At 38.8% G+C, this 13,135-nt stretch overlaps 1 protein-coding gene across 7 annotated transcripts in view; it reads right to left on the reverse strand.

The window, feature by feature from the left end:
- FHOD3 (formin homology 2 domain containing 3) overlaps positions 1-13,135 on the reverse strand; it is a 389,282-nt gene that overhangs the window by 342,158 nt on the left and 33,989 nt on the right. For all 7 annotated transcript variants that reach the window (XM_032689383.1, XM_032689376.1, XM_032689370.1 and 4 more), the window contains exon 2: positions 8,609-8,715. In XM_032689383.1, the coding sequence (XP_032545274.1) occupies positions 8,609-8,715 (107 nt within the window). The remainder of the gene's footprint in view (positions 1-8,608; positions 8,716-13,135) is intronic.

Below are 13,135 nucleotides of genomic sequence, written 5' to 3' on the forward strand. Positions count from 1 at the left end.
TTCCAATAGCATCATATTTGGCAAGGGCTTCTTTGTAACTTGACATACAAATTCTTAAATATAAAACACTGCCCTCAGGCCACTTACTTCTCCATATTAATTCCACTCCGGAAATGGGCTTTACATTTATTGCTGGGCCATCAAGGCTTTTGCTAGTGAGCACAATTACAGAGCAGTAAACGTGAAATAAATTTCTATTTTGCTGTGGTCTTAACCCTGGCAGTAGTCACTAGTTTTCACAGCTTCATTACCGGAGATCCTGGGCTAGTCACAGATTTGCAGTGGTTTAAGCTGTTAGTTCACAACTGGAGGTTATATTGGAGACAATTTTATCAGAAGCGGATTACCACCTTAGTTTAGTTGTTGGTAAAACAAACACACCCCACAGACAAATGAATTCCCATGGGGTAAACCAGAGTGTGAGTTACACGAATCTCCCCCACAATTACCACAGGGCAGGAGCAGGCACAGGAATAGTTGCCATGGAATAGGAAGTGTAGCTAATTCACAGCTTTTACTAATTACCCAGCACAAACTCGCCCAGTTGCCCACATGCTCCAGGCAATTGCACTGCTACTATAACAGTTTGCACCAACAGACAGTGAGTGCACACGATGCTGTTGCTGTCCCAAGTTTGGATTCTCAAATCAATGGTTTTACTTGACACTGGAGTTGAGCTCGGAGTAGTCCTACAGTGCTTTCTGGCAGCCCTACCTGAAGCCCTGCAGACGATCTGTTTATGGAGAGAGAAAGGGATTTCCTCCTCACAAATTGAAGAGAAACACATTTCCAAGCCTCGAGAGCTGCTCACTTAGCTTATAGCCTCGTCATCGAGGAGGAGGGCAGAGTGCAAACATAGCTATTAAGGAGCTTCAATGTTAATAAAATTAAATGGTTTTAAATAGAACATCTGGCATCAGCTGTTTCCATAAGCTGTTTTTATTTAAGTTTCCACCATAAAATACTGGACTTCTCAGCTATTTTCACATGTAAACCTGAATGCCAAATTAGGCTATCTTTAAAAAAGTTGTCCAAGGAAAAACTGTAAGAATTATTCACACGCTTTTTGGTTTGGCACTTTATTTGGTATGTAACAGCCTGGGAGAGAGCTAAGCACAACAGTATTTTTGCAATACAGTTTGCAATGGAAATGATTTTTGAAGAAAAGCACTCTTATTGCATTCATTTGCCAGCAGTAATCACTAAAATTCAAAAATAGCAGATCTTCAAACGTTTCCACAGGAACCTTGGTACAGAGGTAGATTTTTTCCCTCAACAACAGAGATGTCTGAGTAAACTCTGGGGCAAAGTGGGAGCAAAATAGACACAGCTGTTACAGCATTGGCAAACAAAAGCTGTAAAATCATGAGACAAGTTCTCAAAAAAAAAACCAACAGGAAAACATGCTCACAAAAAAGAAAACCACCCACAAAAAAAAACAAGCCCATAGGCCAAAACCAGACCACAGGAACAATTCAGCACATGGGTTAAGAGGACTGTGTCCCTTTACATTTCACAAGTGTCAACTGCAAGAGCTGCCCATGACCTGCCCCAGTCAGGTCTACCAATTCCAGGCTGCTGCTCCCCTCAAACCAAAACCACGCAGAGCAGAAAGAACTCGTGAAGCCTCCTTGCCCAAGCCAAGGAAGGCGCTACTATGGATGCTGGCTCCTCAGTTGGATGGAGTGTGGTACAGTTTTGAAGACTGCAGCACTTGGAGAAGGGCAAAACCAACTCTGCTTCCCTTTGAAGGACATGTTCAGCATATCAAAGTTAAGATTATGCCGTATTACCCCTTTTTTTTGTATGTTATTTGCCTGAAGGTTATCCATCTAGACTGGAATGAATTCATAAGGTGTGTGGACTGCACCCCCATTTTACACTCCCAGATTTCAACTACACACCAGAGATAGTCGTGATGGCTGTAATTTCTGTGCTTACTGTCACACTCCAGCTCCCTGCTGGACAGCCAACCAATACAGGGGATCACAGGTTCTTTTCACAAGCCCATGGATCTTACATCTTGTGTCTTTTCGTGTGAGCAAAGTGGCTTGCAGTCTCTGACCTAAATATATGCAGAAGAGATTTACTTCTACACCATCAAGGTAGCTTTAAAGCTGAAACCACGTGAGAAAACAAGCCATGGTCTGCAGTATAATTTAGTGAAGTTTGCTACTATATACGCAGATGCTTGTTTTCTAAATAAATTTTACATTCACACATCAGTATTCATTCTTTAACTACAAAAGAAGAAGCTTTTAACGACAAGCAAGAAACCTTAATTCAACAACCATTTCTGCACAAGATATTGTGCCAAGCAGATCCACTGATAAGAAATCCTTATCTCATAAGTGATCAATAATTTCCAAGGTAGAACTTTAAACTGTTAATTGACTCCATCTTACTTTCAGAGCACATCCTTCAAAGCCACGTCTCATTTGTCAGGCCTACAAAATATATGTGCATTTGCGTAATTATTTTGATTACATGCTCTGGAAGCGTGAATGCTCAGAGACAATGCTTGTCTATTGTTCTCTAGAAGGGAAACCTTGTCTTGGTTAAAGAGAATGTAACAGACCTGTAATTTTATTTCATTTTGCTGTCAAGGGTTACTGCAAAATAACTACGAAAACAAATTTCCACAGTTCCACCTAAAGATTAGTTTCAACATTCTATCTAATTTTTTTCTTTTATATAGAAAGACATTTTATTAGGATTAAAAATTAAGAAGTTAAAAAGCTGCATAAAGTTTTGAAAACATAGGTAGTAATAGCTATTTTCCACTAACTTTGTGAGGGTATTAAAAAAGCATCAACTTAGTCATGCAGAAAAACAATGTATTTGATTAGGAATGTGAAATCTTAATCTTTACAGCCATTTATTCTGTAACAGTAAAGTTTTAGCTACGCATACTTCAAAATGTGGTTCAACACTGTAATCTGATACATGATAGACTGAAATACTGCTACCTTGTAGAAAGTCTTATACCCTCCAAAAATCACCATAACCTCTTGGCACAGGTTTTTGGTTTGAGGGTTGGTTTGGTTGCGGGACTTTTTCCTGGCTTTGTTGCATGCTTTTTATTGTGACCATCCATTACATTTTTCAGCTTGAGTATTTGGTCAAACTAAGAACTAAACATGAATATGACAAATCAAAATATTTGGGTGGACTAATACATTCTTCACAACATGAGTAAATAATTTCAATTAGCAGTGGCAGTCTCTACTGTTTGTAGCAATACAATGACAGTCTTCCACAGGCACTCCCTTATTTTTCTTCCTGTTGGAACTGAGAAACATTATGGAAATGACATCTAGACAAAACATGAAGAGAAATCTATCATAAATTGAGAGCATTTTCCAACAGCGAACAAACACAAATACACTCTGTTCAAACTAATACAAAATCACCATAGAATCTATGCTAGTTTGCAGTACTGCTTCAAGAAATGAGCCATATAATTTTTGTTCGACAAAAAACCAAATTAACCTTCAAATGCATCCCCAGCTTCCTTATATAAACAAATGACAAAAAGTTTTCATGTTCACAACTGTGCTATTTGCAAAGTCTAAGTGGGCAAAAAAACCCCACAGTACATAAGCAGGAAAAGAATATCAGAGATCAATGCCAGACTCCATTGCCTTCAACACTCTGAATCGAGTCCAGAATGAACAGCAGTAGCAAGAGGGAAAAAGTCTGTCACCCAACTTAAATGTGGCTCACCAGTCAAAATGGCTTGAGATAGGGCATGTAGAAGGAATGCAAAAACATTAGTGCTGAAGTGACTTGTGAAAAGTATTTTAAAACTATCTTTCTGCTGAACATAAGTCTTGAAAACATATTCCCTGAGGAAATCTCCATTGCTCACAGCGCACTGTCTGAAAAAACTTGGGTTCTGTGGTTTAGGACCGTGTTACCTTTTGGGCTATTAGGGCCTGTTAAGGTACGGCCATAAAAAGAACTTAAGCAATTCCATGGTAATTTAAATGCATCAACTTCTTTACAATTCTTGCTTGCAGTGTACAATCACAAGGAAACACAAAGGAAAGGACCTACCTGTCATGGACACCTTAGCAAACACCTTGAAAGCCAGCCCATCTAAACTACCTCCACAATTAAGCATCCACAGAGTAACTTGTGTTGGAAGGATGTGGATAAAAAAAACTCAACTAGCCAACCCAACAAGCAAACTAACCATTCCTTGAACAGAAAGCCAGTTTTCCTACATCCTCTTACCGACCCTTTCTCTGATTGCAACATCTTCCGCAGGACCAGCCTCATTATTTGGCCACCTCCTGACTACCCCAAAAACAACCCTCATACAAAAATTATCTGATTCTCCTGAATCCCACAGCTATTCCTAAGGGTGCAAATGGCAGCACTAAAGTTGTGGAATCACGAAAGCAGTCCCATCCCCATCCATTTTATTCTCAGTTAGCCCTACAGGCTATGGGAGCATGTGTGTTGGGTTTTCTCCTTCCCTACACAGAAGTTTAGATTCTGCTGGAGCGGACAGCAACTGCCAAATGCCTCTTTTCACTATATTCAGTAACAGAAGGTAATTCATTTGAAATTGCATGAGTGCATGTGTTTCTTATACCGGTTATTTACAGATACACATTATAAACCTCCAGTCTAATTGCCACCATCCTTTTCTTTCCTTTTGAAGAAAAATCCATGTTTTCCACTATGCTCATCCAATCCTTCACAGAGAAAATAAATACCTGCAGCCTCTCGAACCAATACAAATTTTTAAGAATGCGTTTTCTGCTTGTTTTGTTTTACTCATAAGTCTCCTTTCAACAGTGCTTAAAAAATAAATAAATATCTTAATCATTTTTCCCTGGGCAAACAGGAACTTTTGGCAAAAAAGATGCTGAAAACAGCCAGATTGCAGGACATTCCGGTCACTCTGAATAGGAGTTTCCACAGCAGAGGTTCTAAAATTTTAAAAATGCCATAAATATCCAGCTACTAAAGCCTTCACTCAGAATTCAGCAAGCTTCAGTGATCCTGATGAACACAGCAGCTTCAGTATGGCAGAAAGGCAGGTCCTGAGGTAGCCTAATCTCAGAAAATTAAAAGCTTTGAAGATTAAGAGCAGGACCTTGAAATGACCCAGACAGAAAAAGAGAGAGACTAAGTGGTTTCTGCAGCCAGTCCCTCCCAGACAGCATGTTGCTGCTAAGCTCCCAAGGTCTGCAGCCAGAAGCTCCAATCCAGGAACCCTCCAGGCTCAGTGCTTTAGTCTCAGAACTGCAAGGCCCAAAAATGGAGTTTATGGAGTTTAGGTTGCTAGAAACATAGGATAGAGAAAGACATTACTGACTGCATTTGTTACCCTACGTCTAGAATATTCAATTTTTCTGAATAACATCACATGAGTTGCATTTACCCTGAAGTAACAGTGTTACTAAGTCACAAATAAAGTTTAGGTGGTTCTTGTTTCTTTTTTCTTCTCTCAAAAAATGTGGGCAAAAATGGGATGCAGAAATCCAGTTGAATCTTCACCAGTACTGACAACACCAAGTTCATTGCACTTCAGCAGATAAATTCCCGCTTTACACCCTAGGATGATCCCATACCTTTTTCACAGCATCATAATCACTGATTTGTTTTGAGCTCACAGCTCCCAAAAATGTCTGATCCTTTCCTCCATGCTGCTGACAAGTCAGGTGCCATCCTTTCTTCATTTTCTGCCGGACCAGTACTTGCTTGTCCTTAGCCAATTACTCCTAAATGCAAGGTTTTGTACTTCACTGACCTGCATCCCACAGTAGCAGAGCAAAGCCCAAGGATTGCAGGGCTCCAACATGCAAGTTACCAGGTGCGTGCATGTCAGGGAGATAGAACCAAACACCCTCAACCTCAAGTTAACCTTACAACCATGAAGTTAAAGCTTAACCCCTGTACTGCTGGGTTAGCACAAGCTGGAATTATTCAAGGCAAATATACCACTTGTACCTACAAGCACCTCAGGAAAGGTGCCGAAGGTAGCATCTCCCCTGGGCAATCTTCCCCTCTTCCCTCTGCAGCAGGACACGTCTTTTTGTGCTCCTATGTGTTTCACTTGCTGATTTACTTCCCAACACCCCTTTCATTCTTCCTTCCTTCCATTTTCACCACTTCAACCTTTGCAACTCCCCCCGCCTATGTAATTTATTACAAAGGTAAGAAAGTAGGGTCTGAAGGAGGACTGTAGTGGGAAGACACCACAGAAAGATGGTTCACAACCGCTGTAATGGCAGCATCTAACACACCCTGTCCTGGTGTTGTATCTAAAGCAGGCAGCTGAAACAGAGCACATCCTATTGACCCACAATTACCAAGGAGAGGGACAACTTCAGAGAGCAGGGTAAAGACCAGTGAAGATGAGGACTACATACATGACAACAACAGACACAATAGTTGTTCTCTTTCATCTCATAAAACTAATTTCAAAAGATAATTAAAATATTAATTTGTAGCCCATGCTTTTGTTATGCACCTTTGTGGCACACAGTTTCATATCTCCTTATTCACCCTTGCATAGGAATGAAGGATCTCATGGCAGACTTCACATTACTCAGCAGGACAAGCCATTGGAAGAAGCAATTACTCAAATGACAACAGATTTTACAATTAAGAGGAGGCTTGTGCACACATGTACATAAAAGTATATCCTGATTTTTGAGCTCAAAACAACACAGTAGACATGCAACTCCAAGCACCACAGTTAGTTTCACGTCTTGTTTCATTTTTTCCTAGGATAGCCACCACAGAGAAAATTAGTCATGTTTCAGGAACAATTCCTATCATTGACTTTATATGCCCAACAGAGGCATAAAAATAAAACAAGGTGAATGGTAGCTTGCCATTTCAGGTGCAAAGTCTAGCAGGAAAAGCACCAAGTGGTCTCTCACTTGCCAAATTGCTTGGCGGTGCCAAATTGCTACTGTGGGATGTCAAAAGTAATGAAGTTAAAAATTACTAGAATTATCACAGAGACACAAATGGAAGGAAAAGAAATATGCCTTAAACTCAAACATTTCGCTACAAAAAAAAAAAATCCCATCAAAATTTTTCCTTCATCTTATTTGCTTTGAACTCATTATAAAGTTAGCTGGAAATAAGAACTTGCTGTTCTTTGCAGTGATTTTTACCACCTCTGCATAAAACTGGGGACTAGATCAACTTCTACACTCAACACTCCTATTGCATGGGAAAGGAGGCTCAGTTCAGTTTGTATTGGCTACCTTTCTATTGAAGAACTCTCTTCTAACTGGTTTTTAACAGAACAATTTTCCTCTTCCAATGGTTATAAAAACATGCCTCAAACTCGTATGTGTGAATAAGACATGAACAAATGCACACACATGAATATTTGTAACATATTATTTAAAATTCTTCTCCACATAAAACAATCTTCCAAGACACAGTTTAAATTTGTAAGAATTATTCATCAAAGGCAAGACAGCTATCAGAAAAAGTAGATAAACTAGTATAGGCAAAAGAACTGCATGTCTTACTATTAACAAGCCCTGACAATTCAAAATGCAGTTAATTATCAAGAAAAAGTTTTTCACCCAGAGGGTGTTTGGACACTGGAACAGGCTCCCCAGGGAAGTGGTCACAGCATCAAGCCTGTCTGAATTCAAGAAGCATTTAGATAACACTCTCAGACACATGGTGTGATTCTGGAGGTGTTCTGTGCAAGGCCAGAAGTTGGACTCAATGATTTTGATAGGTCCCTTCCAATTCGGCATATTCTGTGATTCTATGATTTTATGAATTTCCTTCTGGAATAGCTACATTACTCACATGTGTGAAGTCTATGCCAAACACACCTATAAAATAATTCCAACTATCCAGTCCAATATAGTAACCAGCAAGACAAAAATAGATCCAGACTGTCTGTTCATTTTATATCTTAACAAAGACTACCACCAGAAAGGTCAAGAAAAAGAAAATTCTTCAAAAAAGCAAATTGTATATATGCATTCATAAAAACACAAACTGAAGCTAACTTTTGCATTCACTTTCAGTTCTCAGATTATTATGGAAAGTTGTGTCATAGCAATCCATGTGGGCCAGCAATCATTAAATAAAAAAAAGCAAGAGAGGAGAATATTGAAAAGCAGCACGTGCCCCCATTCCCTGGGCTGGGTAAATCAATTCCAGGAATAAAAAAAAGAAATCAATACAAGTCTTTTCTTCAAAAATATAAATGGAGGACTTAAATATCAAGGCACAAAGAAGTTGACTTTATAACTTCAGAAGCACCACCCCAATATAATCCTCTACACTGACTATTATTGTAAGAAAGATCTCAGAGTTCTCAGAACCAGCCATCCTCATTTATCAAGTTCCAAAGGAATATAAAATCTTTCTAGACTATTGAAGACATGCATATTATAGATTTCTCTACAGTATGCTATCTTCTTTTGGAGAAACTGTAAGAGTGAACATAGATAGGAAGTATAAAATTATTATTCATACATATGGGCAGACATATGGGCTTACAAAGATCTTTATCTTTTTATCTTTTCTGGTCCTATGCTGATCTGAACACACTCTCCTGAAACCTCAGTGCTTATTTATCTAAATTTAGTAAATATTTACTTACCCAGCATCCTCCTGGAAGCCTTCTAATTCATCTCTTTGTTCTGCTAGGGTAGATTCTAGATCCAGATAGGTACCATTGTGAGACAATTGTAGGGTGCAGTCATCAAGCTGTAGAACAAAATTCAGACCATTAAATTACAGCAGTCATTCTCTAACATCACCTTTCCATTTCCCAAGTCCCCAGGAAAATCTCCCTAAAACAAACCATGTGTTGTGAGCAGATAAGAAAAATGGGTGTTGTTTGGCAATTTATGTAATCCCAAGTCCATGTTCACTAGACCATGCTTGGTCACAGCAATATCAAACCAACTAACACAGAGAAATTTATTTCAACATACAGGAGGAGACTAGAGAGGGTTTTGTGCAGTGCCTTTAAAATATAATACAGAAAGAGAAATTAATTTAAATGTATATCTAGGATATGAATGACTGTTCTCTGTTCTTACAGTACATTTATAAGGACAGTTTCAGGGCCTCCAGATGAAGATAGAAGGAACAAGGAGCTTTTTTTGTGAGCTACTGAATTTGCCCTATGAGGAAGGATACAGCCAAGGGACAGTGCAAAATGTGGCAGGCAAAAGTTGGGGTCCTGCAGCAAGGGGGAGTACAGTCAACCAAGACATAAATATTTCTGGCATTCTGCTTTTAGGACCAGGCACTAACTGGCCTCAGAGGTTCAATGAAAGACCTTCCTAGGCATTGTGGGAGGAGGACTGGAAACCTGTGCCAACTTCCTACAAAGGTACCGAGAGAACCAAGGACCAGAACTGAAAGCAGGAACCTACCTGCAGTGATGCTTAAGAAGAAGGGAGCAATTAATAAACCCTCTTTATTTCTACCTTGTCTTCCCTCATCTTCCAATTTTACATCAATTTTTCCAGCTGTTGTTAAAAAGAGCCAGATTTGACCAAAGTTAGTAAAGAAATTTTCTGGGTTTTTTTTGCAGGGAGCTCATCGCACAAGAATCAGGGCCAGCGATCATGTGACTACTCCCACTTTTTTATAGAATATTTAGTCTGCCTCTTCATCCTGGTTGAGTGGTCTATAACAGACTCCTTCCAGGAGTTGTTGGCCTTCCCACTGATTCTTATCCATAAACACTGAACATTACCATTAGGATCAAGACACTTGCTAAGACACAGAGCAACCCCATTGCCCCTCCTTCTGAAGAGTTTACAGCCATCCATTGTAGCAGTCCAGTTGTGTGACTGCTCCCACCAAGTCTCTGTGGTGGTAACTGTCATAGTTTTCCTGCTGTACAATGGCTTCCAGCTACTTCTGTTTGTTGCCCATGCTATGGGCATTGGTGTAGATGCACTTCAGCTGGGTAATCAATCCCACTGCCTTTTCGGGGGAGAAGCTCCAGTTCCTGCATGACCACTCTCAGGCACTTCTGCAGTTTCTAGTACCTCAGTAACCTTGCACATCCTTGCTGCCACATGATCTCTATCCCCCACCTCTAATGAGACAACAGACCAAAGGACCTCACTAGCACATTGTCTCTCAAATAGTGGCATGCCGCCTCCAGGCTTGTCTTCAGCAATCATGATTTTATCCCCCTCCCCCTGAGAATCTTGTTTAAAGCTCTCCCAATGAGTGAGGCTTGCTAACTCATGTGCAAAGATCCTTTTTGCCTTTTGAGACAGGTGTACCCTGTCTGTTGCCAGCAGGCTCAGTGTCACGTAAATTGACCCATGATCAAAGAACGCAGAATGAAGATATTTCATTCCTCTGGATTTAGCAAAAACAAACTGACAGGTTCTTTGCATGCCTCCATCTACCAAAAGGCAACCATGGCAACGTTGGTGTAACCATACATCTGTACTGCAAAGGCCACTTTGGGAAGAGGAGAATATTTAACACCATACTTTACGTGAAAATTCTACCACAGGTGGCTGCTGAGGACACTCTGAAGAGGTGAGCAAGAGTCTGAAACAGCCAGTGATTCAAGGAAAGGAAATTACAAACCTTTATCACATCCATGGATTTTTCTTTCTGCTCTTTTTAACACTTAAAAAGAAAATCAATTAAAATCTATCTTTGATGAATTACCTCTTTTAACTTCCCATCAAAGTTTTGATTCCCAGTAGCTGTTCAGGAAAAGCATAGTAAGCAGCCACTATTCTTATCTGGCAGTCAATACTCAGTCACTCAGTTTCCTGTCACTGATTTATATATGCAAGAAAAGAAGACAAATAGTGTATTCTAGATTAGTTACATTTGAAGTAGTGTAGAAAAGCTCATTTATAATTAGTGATAGAGTGCAACTTTTGGATTAGTCCACACCACTATGCTTTGCACTGTTTCCAATCTGAAAGAAAAGTTCATCCTCTGAAGAAAGAGAGAGGAGGTCATTGTATTTCAAACTTGTTCCATTTTTTGTTTGTTTTTGTTTTTTTTTGTTTGTTTGTTTGGGGTTTTTTTCCCTGGGGAAGGAGTAATTCATTAAATAAGGTGATATATGTTTTTACTCTGATTCCTGGGGATTAAAGAAAGCAAAATCCTGCAAGCACAAGCCCCTGATATTAAGAATAACAACAGTATTGCTACTCTATCTCTTTTCAGTTACAAAGGATATTATTAACCTATACTAATTTAAAATACACTCTTTAGATAAGAAAAACTAAATACTACTCTGGGAAACTTTTTCCAAGTAGTTCAGGGTATATAATGAAATGCTAATTTATTCAAAGTAATGCCAAAAGGCAAACTACTAATTAGATAAATGTTCTGCTCTCACTATGGAGATTAGGAGATTTGCCCACAATTTCCATTTATACTGCACAGTTAGGGAAAAGAAACTCTGCCTCACTAATATCTTGTGACTTTAGTGTATAAAAACCACGATGAGAACAGGAAGTCCTTCATGTAGAAAATAAATAAGAATAGTACATTCTACCTATGTTCATCTCATTTTCATAGTTTCAGCTGAACATAGTATCCATTCAGGTTTTAAAGCACTGTATACTGCATGCTGTATTTGTTAACAGGAGTTAGAGTAATGGGAGAATTGGCAATATCTTCTATTTCCATCACTTAATGCTGAGTCTTGCCAAAAAGTTGGTTTGTTTCTTCTCTTGCATGTGTACACACAAAGATGGAAGGGAGCAAAACAATACTTTTAAAGTTAAGTATTAAGATAATAAACTCTAAAATCCTCTTTATATAGGATCACTTTGCTACTCTGCCTCCAAGCTTCACTTGTATATTTTACAGGCAGAATACAAAAAGAGAATCCACCTTATGAATTATTTTTAATTAGTAAATTGCCTGCCTTTTTCAACACAAAGGATGGTTGATGTTCACTCATTAGGGCTTATTAGTAACAATTCAGGATGTTGGACTCTTCCCTCTGCTCAGTGTTAATCCCATGTTTATCTGCTACACATCACTTCTCCTGTCTCTGGAGACCCTCACAAATGGCCCCATCTAGTTCATTCATTACATGCTTTTCCCACTGATTATAATTCACATTAAAATACTTATTAACAACCATCTTCTCTTAGGAAAATGAAAAGGCAGAATCCATAAAGACAGTGTTTCAAAGAACATTTAACTGAGCTGTTTTACACCATCATGAATGAGACCGCTATTCAGCTCTTTAGAAATTACTTTTATTTATTTCACTTTTTTCTTCACAAGTCTGTTTAACCCTTCAGTATTCCTTACTGGTCCCAAAATTCCAATCTGCATTTTGTTGTTATTAAACTGTATAACTCATTTATAGTACTGCCAAGAGGTGAGATTCTCCAAGATCTTTTCAAAACCTTACAAAACTATTTGTTCTAAAAATCTCTTACCACTCCCTTCAAATCATTTATCATTTTTTTCATCACACTTTACTGTATTGCCCAGGTGAGCCAAAAGGTTCATACAAGTAGTTTACATGCAACTCATCCTGTAGGCTTTACAGCAATTTTGCATACTTTCCTCTAGTCACATTAAAAGAGTATTACAGGTATCATGGAATCATGAACAGAAAGACACACTATCAGATGGGATAAATGTAATGCTACTTCTCCGAATCAAAGGCAGGGTTACTCCATCATCAGTCTTCTGCAAAATTTCAAGTTTTCTGATTTTAGCTTAAGCATCAAAAATGATATCACAAGCATCTCTAAAGATATTTTTTAAAAGTGTGTTCAATTACATTCTTATCTTTTCAAATTAAGTTTCTTGAAAAAACATCCATGGCATATTTTGGAATCCCTATTGATATTTTCAGAATCTCTTGTCTCTACAAAGGGTAGGTCTACCTAGGAGTAGTCTCTTTCATAGGACTGAAGAAACAAAAACACATGTGACAGTCAATAAAACAAGTGTTTCAGTCAGAATCACCAGCTGTGGATAGTCAGAAGGAAGCAAGAAGAATAGGACTGCCTTTATGCAAGTCTTACTCATTAAAAATGTAACAGATGTGCTAATTATCATCTTCGGTTTCATACTGACATACTAAGATCTGTACTCTGTCATGACAAGATAGGTAGGTGCTTAGGTGCTGATTCACTGACTTATAGCTGTCTGTTTG

This window comes from Chiroxiphia lanceolata, chromosome 1 (assembly GCF_009829145.1).
Source record: "Chiroxiphia lanceolata isolate bChiLan1 chromosome 1, bChiLan1.pri, whole genome shotgun sequence".
NCBI classification, from domain to species: Eukaryota; Metazoa; Chordata; class Aves; order Passeriformes; family Pipridae; genus Chiroxiphia; species Chiroxiphia lanceolata.